Source organism: Pristiophorus japonicus, chromosome 27, assembly GCF_044704955.1.
Source record: "Pristiophorus japonicus isolate sPriJap1 chromosome 27, sPriJap1.hap1, whole genome shotgun sequence".
NCBI lineage: Eukaryota > Metazoa > Chordata > Chondrichthyes > Pristiophoridae > Pristiophorus > Pristiophorus japonicus.
The window spans coordinates 903016-919360 of NC_092003.1; the positions used below are offsets into that span (position 1 = coordinate 903016).

At 60.4% G+C, this 16345-nt stretch overlaps 1 protein-coding gene across 1 annotated transcript in view; it reads left to right on the forward strand.

Annotated features, from left to right (window-relative positions):
* The window catches only part of mark2b (MAP/microtubule affinity-regulating kinase 2b), a 51213-nt gene that overhangs the window by 16707 nt on the left and 18161 nt on the right, over positions 1–16345 (forward strand). Inside the window, exons 5-6 of the mRNA XM_070867982.1 lie at positions 307–438; positions 7598–7861. Coding sequence (XP_070724083.1) covers positions 307–438; positions 7598–7861 — 396 coding nt within the window. The remainder of the gene's footprint in view (positions 1–306; positions 439–7597; positions 7862–16345) is intronic.

The window sequence follows — 16345 nt, forward strand, 5'->3', positions numbered from 1 at the left end:
CGGCAAGCTCCCTCACACAGCAAGCTCCCACACACAGCAAGCTCCCACACACAGCAAGCTCCCACACACAGCAAGCTCCCACACACAGCAAGCTCCCACACACAGCAAGCTCCCACACACAGCAAGCTCCCTCACACAGCAAGCTCCCTCACACAGCAAGCTCCCACACACAGCAATACTCCATTCCCGGACTCCCTTGGCCCGAGCAGCACCAACATGCACCAGGCAGGCAGGGGGAAGCAGCGATGGGCCGGCGGGTGGCGGGGGCCGAGGGACTGCACTAACCAAACTTCTTTCGTCCTCCAGTTCAGCGGCACAAGGCTCCAGGATCCCCTCCATGACCGTGACCTCGGCAAGAACACGGCACACCAAATCTATGTCCACGTCCGTTCACCCGTCCAAAACCACGGGGAATAACAGTGACACTCAGCGGCCAAGGCAAGCTTTCCGGGCACCGCATCTTCTGATGGGCGGGGGGCGGAGTGGGGGCAGGGCAGGTTTAAACAACAAAAGCCGGGCTGGGTGGGGATGCAGTAACAGCACCATATCTCCGTCAGTATTGACCCACAATGAACAAAGCTCCATCGACACACTGCTCCCGGCACCTTCCACAATTACCGTCTCCTGCTCTGTACAATGCGGGAAAAGTCCTGAACATGAAGCTCACGTTGGCCCAGCGGGGCGTCTGCACTAATGTTCCCTTTAACTTTGTGAGCGCGGTCCCTTTAAACCTGCTGCGTGTCCTGAATGTGCGCGGCAGGAGGTGGCGATGGGACCATAATATGGTGGAATTCTGCATTAGGATGGAGAATGAAACAGTTAATTCAGAGACCATGGTCCAGAACTTAAAGAAGGGCAACGTTGAAGGTATGAGGCGTGAATTGGCTAGGATAGATTGGCGAATGATACTTAAGGGGTTGACTGTGGATGGGCAATGGCAGACATTTAGAGACCGCATGGATGAACTACAACAATTGTACATTCCTGTCTGGCGTAAAAATAAAAAAGGGAAGGTGGCTCAACCGTGGCTATCTAGGGAAATCAGGGATAGTATTAAAGCCAAGGAAGTGGCATACAAATTGGCCAGAAATAGCAGCGAACCTGGGGACTGGGAGAAATTTAGAACTCAGCAGAGGAGGACAAAGGGTTTGATTAGGGCAGGGAAAATGGAGTACGAGAAGAAGCTTGCAGGGAACATTAAGACGGATTGCAAAAGTTTCTATAGATATGTAAAGAGAAAAAGGTTAGTAAAGACAAACGTAGGTCCCCTGCAGTCAGAATCAGGGGAAGTCATAATGGGGAACAAAGAAATGGCAGACCAATTGAACAAGTACTTTGGTTCAGTATTCACTCAGGAGGACACAAACAACCTTCCGGATATAAAAGGGGTCGGAGGGTCTAGTAAGGAGGAGGAACTGAGGGAAATCCTTATTAGTCGGGAAATTGTGTTGGGGAAATTGATGGGATTGAAGGCCAATAAATCCCCAGGGCCTGATGGACTGCATCCCAGAGTACTTAAGGAGGTGGCCTTGGAAATAGTGGATGCATTGACAGTCATTTTCCAACATTCCATTGACTCTGGATCAGTTCCTATGGAGTGGAGGGTAGCCAATGTAACCCCACTTTTTAAAAAAGGAGGGAGAGAGATAACAGGGAATTATAGACCAGTCAGCCTGACATCAGTAGTGGGTAAAATGATGGAATCAATTATTAAGGATGTCATAGCAGTGCATTTGGAAAGAGGTGACATGATAGGTCCAAGTCAGCATGAATTTGTGAAAGGGAAGTCATGCTTGACAAATCTTCTGGAATTTTTTGAGGATGTTTCCAGTAGAGTGGACAAGGGAGAACCAGTTGATGTGGTATATTTGGACTTTCAGAAGGCTTTCGACAAGGTCCCACACAAGAGATTAATGTGCAAAGTTAAAGCACATGGGATTGGGGATAGTGTGCTGACGTGGATTGAGAACTGGTTGTCAGACAGGAAGCAAAGAGTAGGAGTAAATGGGTACTTTTCAGAATGGCAGGTAGTGACTAGTGGGGTACCGCAGGGTTCTGTGCTGGGGCCCCAACTGTTTACATTGTACATTAATGATTTAGATGAGGGGATTAAATGTAATATCTCCAAATTTGCGGATGACACTAAGTTGGGTGGCAGTGTGAGCTGCGAGGAGGATGCTGTGAGGCTGCAAAGCGACTTGGATAGGTTAGGTGAGTGGGCAAATGCATGGCAGATGAAGTATAATGTGGATAAATGTGAGGTTATCCACTTTGGTGGTAAAAACAGAGAGACAGACTATTATCTGAATGGTGACAGATTAGGAAAAGGGGAGGTGCAACGAGACCTGGGTGTCATGGTACATCAGTCATTGAAGGTTGGCATGCAGGTACAGCAGGCGGTTAAGAAAGCAAATGGCATGTTGGCCTTCATAGCGAGGGGATTTGAGTACAGGGGCAGGGAGGTGTTGCTACAGTTGTACAGGGCCTTGGTGAGGCCACACCTGGAGTATTGTGTACAGTTTTGGTCTCCTAACTTGAGGAAGGACATTCTTGCTATTGAGGGAGTGCAGCGAAGGTTCACCAGACTGATTCCCGGGATGGTGGGATTGACATATCAAGAAAGACTGGATCAACTGGGCTTGTATTCACTGGAGTTCAGAAGAATGAGAGGGGATCTCATAGAAACGTTTAAAATTCTGACGGGTTTAGACAGGTTAGATGCAGGAAGAATGTTCCCAATGTTGGGGAAGTCCAGAACCAGGGGTCACAGTCTAAGGATAAGGGGTAAGCCATTTAGGACCGAGAGGAGGAGAAACTTCTTCACCCAGAGAGTGGTGAACCTGTGGAATTCTCTACCACAGAAAGTTGTTGAGGCCAATTCACTAAATATATTCAAAAGGGAGTTAGATGAAGTCCTTACTACTCGGGGGATCAAGGGGTATGGTGAGAAAGCAGGAAGGGGGTACTGAAGTTGCATGTTCAGCCATGAACTCATTGAATGGCGGTGCAGGCTAGAAGGGCTGAATGGCCTACTCCTGCACCTATTTTCTATGTTTCTATGACTGCGCGGAATTGGTGGGGGGCCTCGTACCGTGGGCGGGGCCTCGTACCGTGGGCGGGAGGGGCAAACGATCATTCCCCACGGTGAGAGCTGGGGGGGGCCATGTGCCAGTGGGCACACAGGCCCTGAGGCACTGCCAGCGGGGAGAGGGCAGCAAAGGGGGGGTTGGCAATGGTCCTACGCCAATGCAGACCGTATCCAAGGGCCCCAAGGGGGATCCTGTTGTACTTCGAGAATGATCCGTCCCACGCACATGCCTGGACTACAGAGCACCACTCCGGGGGGAGAGAAAAACAGCGATTAATATTCACCGGCGGGACCCAGAGCCAGCTTTCGAACTTTGAATCCGAGCCCCTCGCATCAGAGTAGGGTGCTGCACGACGCAGTGGAATAGCGACGCAGTGGAATTGCAACTTGGGATTTATACCCTGCAGCCCAGGGTGTACGACAGTGTACGACAGTGCGGCGCTCCCTCAGTACTGCCCCTCCGACAGTGCGGCACTCCCTCAGTACTGCCCCTCCGACAGTGAGGCACTCCCTCAGTACTGCCCCTCCGACAGTGCGGCGCTCCCTCAGTACTGCCCCTCCGACAGTGCGGCACTCCCTCAGTACTGCTCCTCCAACAGTGCGACACTCCCTCAGTACTGCCCCTCCGACAGTGCGCCGCTCCCTCAGTACTGCCCCTCCGACAGTGCGGCACTTCCTCAGTACTGCCCCTCCGACAGTGCGGGGCTCCCTCAGTACTGCCCCTCCGACAGTGCGGCACTCCCTCAGTACTGCCCCTCCGACAGTGCGGCACTCCCTCAGTACTGCCCCTCCGACAGTGCGGCACTCCCTCAGTACTGCCCCTCCGACAGTGCGGCACTCCCTCAGTACTGCCCCTCCGACAGTGCGGCACTCCCTCAGTACTGCCCCTCCGACAGTGCGAGGCTCCCTCAGTACCGTCCCTCTGACAGTGCGGCGCTCCCTCAGTACTGCCCCTCCGACAGTGCGGCGCTCCCTCAGTACTGCCCCTCCGACAGTGCGGCGCTCCCTCAGTACTGCCCCTCCGACAGTGCGGCTCTCCCTCAGTACCGCCCCTCCGACAGTGCGGCACTCCCTCAGTACCGCCCCTCCGACAGTGCGGCACTCCCTCAGTACCGCCCCTCCGACAGTGCGGCACTCCCTCAGTACTGCCCCTCCGACAGTGCGGCACTCCCTCAGTACCGCCCCTCCGACAGTGCGGCACTCCCTCAGTACCGTCCCTCCGACAGTGCGGCGCTCCCTCAGTACTGCCCCTCCAACAGTGCAGCACTCCCTCAGTACTGCCCCTCCGACAGTGCGGCGCTCCCTCAGTACCGCCCCTCCGACAGTGCGGCACTCCCTCAGTACCGCCCCTCCGACAGTGCGGCACTCCCTCAGTACCGCCCCTCCGACAGTGCGGCACTCCCTCAGTACTGCCCCTCCGACAGTGCAGCACTCCCTCAGTACCGCCCCTCCGACAGTGCGGCACTCCCTCAGTACTGCCCCTCCGACAGTGCGAGGCTCCCTCAGTACCGTCCCTCTGACAGTGTGGCGCTCCCTCAGTACCGTCCCTCTGACAGTGTGGCGCTCCCTCAGTACCGTCCCTCCGACAGTGCGGCGCTCCCTCAGTACTGCCCCTCCGACAGTGCAGCACTCCCTCAGTACCGCCCCTCCGACAGTGCGGCGCTCCCTCAGTACTGCCCCTCCGACAGTGCAGCACTCCCTCAGTACCGCCCCTCCGACAGTGCGGCGCTCCCTCAGTACTGCCCCTCCGACAGTGCGGCACTCCCTCAGCACTGCCCCTCCGACAGGGCGGTGCTCCCTCAGTACTGCCCCTCCGACAGTGCGGCGCTCCCTCAGTACTGCCCCTCCGACAGTGAGGCGCTCCCTCAGTACTGCCCCTCCGACAGTGCGGCACTCCCTCAGTACTGCCCCTCCGACAGTGCGGCGCTCCCTCAGTACTGCCCCTCCGACAGTGCGCCGCTCCCTCAGTACTGCCCCTCCGACAGTGCGCCGCTCCCTCAGTACTGCCCCTCCGACAGTGCGGCACTTCCTCAGTACTGCCCCTCCGACAGTGCGGTGCTCCCTCAGTACTGCCCCTCCGACAGTGCGGCACTCCCTCAGTACTGCCCCTCCGACAGTGCGGCACTCCCTCAGACTGCCCCTCCGACAGTGCGGCACTCTCTCAGTACTGCCCCTCCGACAGTGCGAGGCTCCCTCAGTACCGTCCCTCTGATAGTGCGAGGCTCCCTCAGTAGTGCCCCTCCGACAGTGCGGCGCTCCCTCAGTACCGCCCCTCCGACAGTGCGGCGCTCCCTCAGTACCGCCCCTCCGACAGTGCGGCACTCCCTCAGTACCGCCCCTCCGACAGTGCGGCACTCCCTCAGTACCGCCCCTCCGACAGTGCGGCACTCCCTCAGTACTGCCCCTCCGACAGTGCGGCACTCCCTCAGTACTGCCCCTCCGACAGTGCGGCACTCCCTCAGTACCGCCCCTCCGACAGTGCGGCACTCCCTCAGTACCGTCCCTCTGACAGTGTGGCGCTCCCTCAGTACCGTCCCTCTGACAGTGTGCCGCTCCCTCAGTACTGCCCCTCCAACAGTGCGGCGCTCCCTCAGTACTGCCCCTCCGACAGTGCGGCGCTCCCTCAGTACTGCCCCTCCGACAGTGCGGCGCTCCCTCAGTACTGCTCCTCTGACAGTGCGGGGCTCCCTCAGTACCGCCCCTCCGACAGTGCGGCACTCCCTCAGTACCGCCCTTCCGACAGTGCGGTGCTCCCTCAGTACTGCCCCTCCGACAGTGCGGCGCTCCCTCAGTACTGCCCCTCTGACAGTGCGAGGCTCCCTCAGTACTGCCCCTCCGACAGTGCGGCGCTCCCTCAGTACTGCCCCTCCGACAGTGCGGCTCTCCCTCAGTACCGCCCCTCCGACAGTGCGGCACTCCCTCAGTACCGCCCCTCCGACAGTGCGGCACTCCCTCAGTACCGCCCCTCCGACAGTGCGGCACTCCCTCAGTACTGCCCCTCCGACAGTGCGGCACTCCCTCAGTACCGCCCCTCCGACAGTGCGGCACTCCCTCAGTACCGTCCCTCCGACAGTGCGGCACTCCCTCAGTACTGCCCCTCCAACAGTGCAGCACTCCCTCAGTACTGCCCCTCCGACAGTGCGGCGCTCCCTCAGTACCGCCCCTCCGACAGTGCGGCACTCCCTCAGTACCGCCCCTCCGACAGTGCGGCACTCCCTCAGTACTACCCCTCCGACAGTGCAGCACTCCCTCAGTACCGCCCCTCCGACAGTGCGGCACTCCCTCAGTACTGCCCCTCCGACAGTGCGAGGCTCCCTCAGTACCGTCCCTCTGACAGTGTGGCGCTCCCTCAGTACCGTCCCTCTGACAGTGTGGCGCTCCCTCAGTACCGTCCCTCCGACAGTGCGGCGCTCCCTCAGTACTGCCCCTCCGACAGTGCAGCACTCCCTCAGTACCGCCCCTCCGACAGTGCGGCGCTCCCTCAGTACTGCCCCTCCGACAGTGCAGCACTCCCTCAGTACCGCCCCTCCGACAGTGCGGCGCTCCCTCAGTACTGCCCCTCCGACAGTGCGCCGCTCCCTCAGTACTGCCCCTCCGACAGTGCGGCACTCCCTCAGCACTGCCCCTCCGACAGGGCGGTGCTCCCTCAGTACTGCCCCTCCGACAGTGCGGCGCTCCCTCAGTACTGCCCCTCCGACAGTGAGGCGCTCCCTCAGTACTGCCCCTCCGACAGTGCGGCACTCCCTCAGTACTGCCCCTCCGACAGTGCGGCACTCCCTCAGTACTGCCCCTCCGACAGTGCGGCACTCCCTCAGTACTGCCCCTCCGACAGTGCGGCACTCCCTCAGTACTGCCCCTCCGACAGTGCGGCACTCCCTCAGTACTGCCCCTCCGACAGTGCGAGGCTCCCTCAGTACCGTCCCTCTGATAGTGCGAGGCTCCCTCAGTAGTGCCCCTCCGACAGTGCGGCGCTCCCTCAGTACCGCCCCTCCAACAGTGCGGCACTCCCTCAGTACCGCCCCTCCGACAGTGCGGCACTCCCTCAGTACCGCCCCTCCGACAGTGCGGCACTCCCTCAGTACTGCCCCTCCGACAGTGCGGCACTCCCTCAGTACCGCCCCTCCGACAGTGCGGCACTCCCTCAGTACCGTCCCTCCGACAGTGCGGCGCTCCCTCAGTACTGCCCCTCCGACAGTGCGGCGCTCCCTCAGTACTGCCCCTCCGACAGTGCGGCGCTCCCTCAATATTGCTCCTCAGACAAGAGACCTCTCACAATTTGCCCCCTCCACAGCCATGGTTTAAACTGGCCCAGGGTCCTTGCTGCCGATTGCGGGTACATGTGCCACGCCTGATTGTGATGCCCATGCAGTCAAATAGCCCGCAAACAATCCCTGCCGAAGCCGACGGTGGTTACCAGCTGGTGTTGCTCTGCCGCCCCGCAGTATTGCGTTGCCTGTGCGCGGGCTGCTCTCTAACGCCTATTTTTCCCCCTTTTTGTTCCCCCCACAGCACGGCCCCCCAGCGGCTGCCTGTTACCTCTCCCTCCGCCCACAACATCAGCAGCAGCGCCGGCACCGAGCACAGCAACTTCCCGCGGGGGATCGCCAGCCGGCGCACCATCGACGGGGGCCAGCTCAGACAGTTCCGCGACCAACAGAACACGGCCTACAACGGCCCTCCCGCCTCGCCCACGCTGTCGCACGGCAACAGCCAATCGCGGAGAGGGGCGTCCGGCAGTATCTTCAGCAAGTTCACCTCCAAGTTTGTGCGCAGGTAAAGAGCGCGCCGGTTAATGCCCTGTCTGCACACAGCCCAGCTTCACAACCAGTGCCCCCATCGCCTCCCCCTCACACCCAGGGTATCGGGGGAATGGATTCGTGCCTGGCCAGGCTGTGGGGAAAGAGCAGGGGGGGAGTGGGACTGATTGGATCGCTCTGTCACAGAGCCGGCACAGCACCGGCTCGTCGGGCCCCATGGGATCCTCCTGTGCGCTAAGGTTCTACGCTTCTCTCGGTCGTGCCCAAGGGATAATTTTCCGGGTTTGTCTCCCCTGACGTTGCAGTCAGTTCCTCGGCCCGACAGCACTGGAAAGCTCCTGGGTAACCGCCGCTCATCTCCCTCCCGTTCCCCACAGCCCGCGACCCTCAGCGGCCTCCTGGTATCCCAACAGCTTTGCACAAGTCCGCGAGCTTAAAGGAGTCGGATATTGTGGTGCCAGAGGGTGAAGGGCACTGGGTCAGAGGTTAGAGGGCACTGGGTGTGATACTGGGTCAGAGGGTGAAGGGCACTGGGTGTGATCCTGGGTCAGAGGTTAGAGGGCACTGGGTGTGAAACTGGGTCAGAGGGTGAAGGGCACTGGGTGTGATCCTGGGTCAGAGGGCACTGGGTGTGATACTGGGTCAGAGGGTGAAGGGCACTGGGTCAGAGGTTAGAGGGTACTGGGTCAGAGGGTGAAGGGCACTGGGTGTGATACTGGGTCAGAGGGTGAAGGGTGCTGGCTGTGATACTGGGTCAGAGGGTGAAGGGCACTGGGTGTGAAACGGGGTCAGAGGGTGAAGGGTACTGGCTGTGATGCTGGGTCAGAGGTTAAAGGGCATTGGCTGTGATGCTGGGTCAGAGGGTGAAGGGCACTGGCTGTGATGCTGGGTCAGAGGGTGAAGGGCACTGGCTGTGATGCTGGGTCAGAGGGTGAAGGGCACTGGCTGTGATGCTGGGTCAGAGGGTGAAGGGCACTGGCTGTGATGCTGGGTCAGAGGGTGAAGGGCACTGGCTGTGATGCTGGGTCAGAAGGTGAAGGGCACTGGGTGTGAGACTGGGTCAGAGGGTGAAGGGCACTGGCTGTGATGCTGGGTCAGAGGTTAAAGGGCATTGGCTGTGATACTGGGTCAGAGGGTGAAGGGCACTGGCTGTGATGCAGGGTCAGAAGGTGAAGGGCACTGGGTGTGAGACTGGGTCAGAGGGTGAAGGGCACTGGGTCAGAGGGTGAAGGGCGCTGGGTGTGAGACTGGGTCAGAGGGTGAAGGGCACTGGGTGTGAGACTGGGTCAGAGGTTAAAGGGCACAGGCCCTGGATCCTGGCAGCAGGAGATGGCACCTTCAGGATGTTGCTAGTGGGAGGTTGGGGAGCGTAGCATGTCGGGCAGCTCTGAGCCGTAAACATTGAGTAACTGCGGAGTGCATCAGTGAGTGGAGGTCCAATCCGCTCTGACCTTGGTTGTAAGGTTCGGGTGTAGACTGTGCCTGGTGTCAGTGTCGGCACTGTCATGTTCAGAGACAGCACGGTGTCCCCGGGTCTGGTACCGGCAAACACTGCCTGTCTCCGGGTCTGGTACCGGCAAACACTGCCTGTCCCCGGGTCTGGTACCGGCAAACACTGCCTGTCCCCGGGTCTGGTACCGGCAAACACTGCCTGTCCCCGGGTCTGGTACCGGCAAACACTGCCTGTCCCCGGGTCTGGTACCGGCAAACACTGCCTGTCCCCGGGTCTGGTACCGGCAAACACTGCCTGTCCCCGGGTCTGGTACCGGCAAACACTGCCTGTCCCCGGGTCTGGTACCGGCAAACACTGCCTGTTCCTGGGTCTGGTACCGGCGAACACTGCCTGTCCCCCCCCCCCCCCACGTCTCCACACGCTATTCCCCCCCCCCCACGTCTCCACACGCTATTCCCCCCCCCCCACGTCTCCACACGCTATTCCCCCCCCCCCCCCCCCACGTCTCCACACGCTATTTCCCCCCCCCCCCCCCCACGTCTCCACACGCTATTCCCCCCCCCCACGTCTCCACACGCTATTCCCCCCCCCCCCCCGTCTCCACACGCTATTCCCCCCCCCCCCCCCCCCACGTCTCCACACACTATTCCCCCCCCCCCCCCACGTCTCCACACGCTATTCCCCCCCCCCCCCCCACGTCTCCACACGCTATTCCCCCCCCCCCCCACGTCTCCACACACTATTCCCCCCCCCCCCCCCACGTCTCCACACACTATTCCCCCCCCCCCCCACGTCTCCACACGCTATTCCCCCCCCCCCCACGTCTCCACACGCTATTCCCCCCCCCCCACGTCTCCACACGCTATTCCCCCCCCCCCCACGTCTCCACACGCTATTCCCCCCCCCCCCCCCCACGTCTCCACACGCTATTCCCCCCCCCCCCCCCCCACGTCTCCACACACTATTCCCCCCCCCCCCCCCCCACGTCTCCACACGCTATTCCCCCCCCCCCACGTCTCCACACACTATTCCCCCCCCCCCCCCCCACGTCTCCACACGCTATTCCCCCCCCCCACGTCTCCACACGCTATTCCCCCCCCCCCCCCCCACGTCTCCACACGCTATTCCCCCCCCCCCCCCACGTCTCCACACGCTATTCCCCCCCCCCCCCCCCACGTCTCCACACACTATTCCCCCCCCCCCCCCCCCACGTCTTCACACGCTATTCCCCCCCCCCACGTCTCCACACGCTATTCCCCCCCCCCCCCCCACGTCTCCACACGCTATTCCCCCCCCCCCCCCCACGTCTCCACACGCTATTCCCCCCCCCCCCCCCACGTCTCCACACGCTATTCCCCCCCCCCCCCCCACGTCTCCACACGCTATTCCCCCCCCCCCCCCACGTCTCCGCACACTATTTCCCCCCCCCCCCCCGGCCCACCTCACCCCCCCCCCCCCCGCCCCCCTGCAATGGACACGCACTAGGGACTGTCTTGTTCCACTGGATGAGACCAGTCAGCGGCTGATCTGTTAACCCCAACGACCCGCCTTGGTTCAGTAACCCCCAATACCCAACAAACATCCATCCATCTTAGTGTTTACATTTCCAGTTGTAACCCCCCTCCCCCACCCCGGCCTCAACAGTGTTTTGGGGGCGAGATCCCGATTCCCAGGGCCCTTTGTGTGAAGAAGTGCTCCCTGACATCACCCTGAACGGCCGGGCTCTAATGGTAAGGTGTCGCCCCCTTGTTCTGGACTGACCCACCCGAGGGAATAGTCTCTCTCGCTCTCCCCCATCGAACCCTTTAACCCTCTCAAACCCCTCGATTAGTGACTAGAGTGGATGGGGGGGTGGGGAGAGAAAGGGAGGTGGGGGAGAGGTTTGGGGGGGTGCAGGGGGTGAGGATGATAGAGCGAAGGTTTGGGGTGTGTGTGAGCAGCGAGGAGCGAGCCCTGGGGGGATGGGGGTGGGGGGGCGGTGTGAGCAGTGGGGGGCGGGCCCTGGGGGTGAGGGAGGTGGGGGATGGGAGCAGCGGGGACGAGCCCTGGGGGGATGGGGGAGGTGGGGGGGGGGATGAGCAGTGGGGGGCGAGCCCTGGGGGGATAGGGGTGGGGGGGCGGTGTGAGCAGTGGGGGGCGGGCCCTGGGGGTGGGGGAGACGGGGGTTGCGGGGGATGGGAGCAGCGGGGGGCGAGCCCTGGGGGGGTGGGGGGGGTGTGAGCAGTGGGGGGGCGAGCCCTGGGGGGATGGGGGTTGAGGGGGAGACAGGGGGGGGCTGTGAGCAGCGGGGGCGAGCCCTGGGGGGATAGGGGTGGGGGGGGGGGTGTGAGCAGTGGGGGGCGGGCCCTGGGGGTGAGGGAGACGGGGGTTGCGGGGGATGGGAGCAGCGGGGGCGAGCCCTGGGCGGATGGGGGTTGAGGGGGAGACGGGTGTTGTGGGGGATGGGAGCAGCGGGGGCGAGCCCTGGGGGGATGGGGGTGGGGGGGCGGTGTGAGCAGTGGGGGGCGAGCCCTGGGGGGATGGGGGAGGTGGGGGGGGGGTGTGAGCAGTGGGGGGCGAGCCCTGGGGGAGGGGAGACGGGTTTGCGGGGGATGGGAGCAGCGGGGGCGAGCCCTGGGGGAGGATTGGTCGATCCATGCTCCATCGCCACACGAGCTGGGTGTGCCTGACACCTAGTGGCTGTTTGTAGAACAGCAGAGCCCCGGCCTGGCCCAGTCACTGGTACTTGGTTGGGGCTGAAGAGAGGGGGAGGGGGAGAACCATTCCAAAGGGCACGGGAAATGTCACACACAAGGACGTCTGATATCCAGCACCAATTAAATCAATCGGCCACCCTCATGACGTAAATCTTTCTGTGCCATCTCCCGTTAGAATGGAACGCTGGGCCAGCAGGGGGAGGATTTCAGAATGCTCCCGGAGCTGTGTGTCACCGAGTGTCTGACCAGCTCACATGGGCTGCCCACCCTCCTGTGTGAAGGGTTGTGCATTGTGCACAGTGCCCGGGGGGGGGGTGGGGGGGGGGGCTTGCTGCAGAGCTCAGTGGATGGATGAGGCTTGAGCTGGCCCACAGATTGGTATTCAGCTGGTGTGTGGGATGCGATCTTTGTATTCAGCCAGTGTTCAGTGTTGGTTACAACAACACGGCCTTTCTGTACTGCTGGGTGTAACTGTCAGGCTCTTGCAAACTTAACAGGAGGGGGCCATTCAGCCCCTCGAGCCTGTTACATTAGGAACAGGAGGGGGCCATTCAGCCCCTCGAGCCTGTTACATTAGGAACAGGAGGGGGCCATTCAGCCCCTCGAGCCTGTTACATTAGGAACAGGAGGGGGCCATTCAGCCCCTCGAGCCTGTTACATTAGGAACAGGAGGAGGCCATTCAGCCCCTCGAGCCTGTTACACAGGAACAGGAGGAGGCCATTCAGCCCCTCGGGCCTGTTACACAGGAACAGGAGGAGGCCATTCAGCCCCTCGAGCCTGTTACATTAGGAACAGGAGGGGGCCATTCAGCCCCTCGAGCCTGTTACACAGGAACAGGAGGAGTCCCATTCAGTCCCTCGAGCCTGTTACATTAGGAACAGGAGGAGGCCATTCAGCCCCTCGAGCCTGTTACATTAGGAACAGGAGGAGGCCATTCAGCCCCTCGAGCCTGTTACATTAGGAACAGGAGGAGGCCGTTCAGCCCCTCGAGCCTGTTACATTAGGAACAGGAGGAGGCCGTTCAGCCCCTCGAGCCTGTTACACAGGAACAGGAGGAGGCCATTCAGTCCCTCGAGCCTGTTACACAGGAACAGGAGGAGGCCATTCAGCCTCTCGAGCCTGTTACATTAGGAACAGGAGGAGGCCGTTCAGCCCCTCGAGCCTGTTACATTAGGAACAGGAGGAGGCCATTCAGCCCCTCGAGCCTGTTACATTAGGAACAGGAGGAGGACATTCAGCCCCTCGAGCCTGTTACATTAGGAACAGGAGGGGAGGGCATTCAGCCCCTCGAGTCTGTTACATTAGGAACAGGAGGAGGCCCATTCAGCCTCTCGAGCCTGTTACACAGGAACAGGAGGAGACCATTCAGCCCCTCGAGCCTGTTACATTAGGAACAGGAGGAGGACATTCAGCCCCTCGAGCCTGTTACATTAGGAACAGGAGGAGGCCATTCAGCCCCTCGAGCCTGTTACACAGGAACAGGAGGAGGCCATTCAGCCCCTCGAGCCTGTTACATTAGGAACAGGAGGTGGCCATTCAGCCCCTCGAGCCTGTTACACAGGAACAGGAGGAGGCCATTCAGCCCCTCGAGCCTGTTACATTAGGAACAGGAGGAGGCCATTCAGCCCCTCGAGCCTGTTACATTAGGAACAGGAGGAGGACATTCAGCCCCTCGAGCCTGTTACATTAGGAACAGGAGGAGGCCGTTCAGCCCCTCGAGCCTGTTACATTAGGAACAGGAGGAGGCCATTCAGTCCCTCGAGCCTGTTACACAGGAACAGGAGGAGGTCATTCAGCCCCTCGAGCCTGTTACATTAGGAACAGGAGGAGGCCATTCAGCCCCTTGAGCCTGTTACACAGGAACAGGAGGAGACCATTCAGCCCCTCGAGCCTGTTACATTAGGAACAGGAGGAGGACATTCAGCCCCTCGAGCCTGTTACATTAGGAACAGGAGGAGGCCGTTCAGCCCCTCGAGCCTGTTACATTAGGAACAGGAGGTGGCCATTCAGCCCCTCGAGCCTGTTACACAGGAACAGGAGGAGGCCATTCAGCCCCTCGAGCCTGTTACATTAGGAACAGGAGGAGGCCATTCAGCCCCTCGAGCCTGTTACATTAGGAACAGGAGGAGGACATTCAGCCCCTCGAGCCTGTTACATTAGGAACAGGAGGAGGCCGTTCAGCCCCTCGAGCCTGTTACACAGGAACAGGAGGAGGCCATTCAGTCCCTCGAGCCTGTTACACAGGAACAGGAGGAGGCCATTCAGCCCCTCGAGCCTGTTACATTAGGAACAGGAGGAGGCCATTCAGCCCCTTGAGCCTGTTACACAGGAACAGGAGGAGACCATTCAGCCCCTCGAGCCTGTTACATTAGGAACAGGAGGAGGACATTCAGCCCCTCGAGCCTGTTACATTAGGAACAGGAGGAGGCCGTTCAGCCCCTCGAGCCTGTTACATTAGGAACAGGAGGAGGTCATTCAGCCCCTCGAGCCTGTTACATTAGGAACAGGAGGAGGCCATTCAGCCCCTCGAGCCTGTTACATTAGGAACAGGAGGAGGCCATTCAGCCCCTCGAGCCTGTTACATTAGGAACAGGAGGAGGACATTCAGCCCCTCGAGCCTGTTACATTAGGAACAGGAGGAGGCCGTTCAGCCCCTCGAGCCTGTTACACAGGAACAGGAGGCCATTCAGCCCCTCGAGCCTGTTACACAGGAACAGGAGGAGGCCATTCAGCCCCTCGAGCCTGTTACATTAGGAACAGGAGGAGGCCATTCAGCCCCTTGAGCCTGTTACACAGGAACAGGAGGAGACCATTCAGCCCCTCGAGCCTGTTACATTAGGAACAGGAGGAGGACATTCAGCCCCTCGAGCCTGTTACATTAGGAACAGGAGGAGGCCGTTCAGCCCCTCGAGCCTGTTACATTAGGAACAGGAGGAGGCCGTTCAGCCCCTCGAGCCTGTTACATTAGGAACAGGAGGAGACCATTCAGCCCCTCGAGCCTGTTACACTAGGAACAGGAGGAGACCATTCAGCCTCTCGAGCCTGTTACATTAGGAACAGGAGGAGGACATTCAGCCCCTCGAGCCTGTTACATTAGGAACAGGAGGAGGCCGTTCAGCCCCTCGAGTCTGTTACACAGGAACAGGAGGAGGACATTCAGCCCCTCGAGCCTGTTACATTAGGAACAGGAGGAGGCCGTTCAGCCCCTCGAGCCTGTTACACAGGAACAGGAGGCCATTCAGCCCCTCGAGCCTGTTACATTAGGAACAGGAGGAGGCCATTCAGCCCCTCGAGCCTGTTACACAGGAACAGGAGGAGGCCATTCAGCCCCTCGAGCCTGTTACATTAGGAACAGGATGAGGCCATTCAGCCCCTCGAGCCTGTTACATTAGGAACAGGAGGAGGCCATTCAGCCCCTCGAGCCTGTTACATTAGGAACAGGAGGAGCCCCTCAAGCTTGTTCCGCCATTCAATAGGAATTCGGCTGATCTGTATTTTCTCACCATCTGCTCGCCTTGGTCCCGTAGTCCTAAATACCCTCGCCCAACAAATCTATCTCCCGCTCAGTTCTGATGTATTCGAGCAGGTGAGGCCTCGCCGCCCAGCCCCATGCTGTCTGTGAGCGGCTGTTCGATGTCCGTCCCTGGGCGAGCTCTCTCACAGTGGCTTTACGCTGCCCAGCCCAGTGAGCGCAGACAGTGCGGGGTGCCGGGGGGGGTGGGGGGTGCGGGGGGTAGTGCTCAGACCAGGCCCTCGGCGTGGGGCGGACCGTTGGCAGGCCGGAAGCTGACTGCTCCCCGGAACAGAGTCCCCTCCATCCCGACACTCCGGGATTCGGGGTTTGCAGGGGACCCCGTGCGCTAATTCTGTTGGTGGAGAATCGGGCATTTTCTGCTGTCTGTCATGGGTGGGCTGGGTCTGAGGCCCCTCTCGCACCGAGGCGACTGATTGAAAGCTGGGCCCGCCTATCCAAAGACTCGGGATTCACGCAGCCACAGCCAGCTTTAGTCCACGCCCCGCAGCGCAATTAAATAAATAAATCCCGAATGAACCGGGGGCGGATTAACCGGGCACAGCGGGAAGACATACCCTGGACTTTACTCCCTTCCCCACAAACTACCACACGTTCCCAGCAAGTGATTTACAGAAAACAACACCTTTATTGCCTTACTGCTGCACAATTGTTTCCATGGCAATGCAGGGATGTGGGAGGTTGCCATGGTGATGGCTTGTAACTAGGAGCGTTGGAGCAAAGCTCCAAAGCCCACATTTAACGTCTCGTCACCCCCCACCCCCCTCACCATTAGCCCCGTGTGAAGCCTCTCTCCCTCAGTCTGACTGACCAACCCA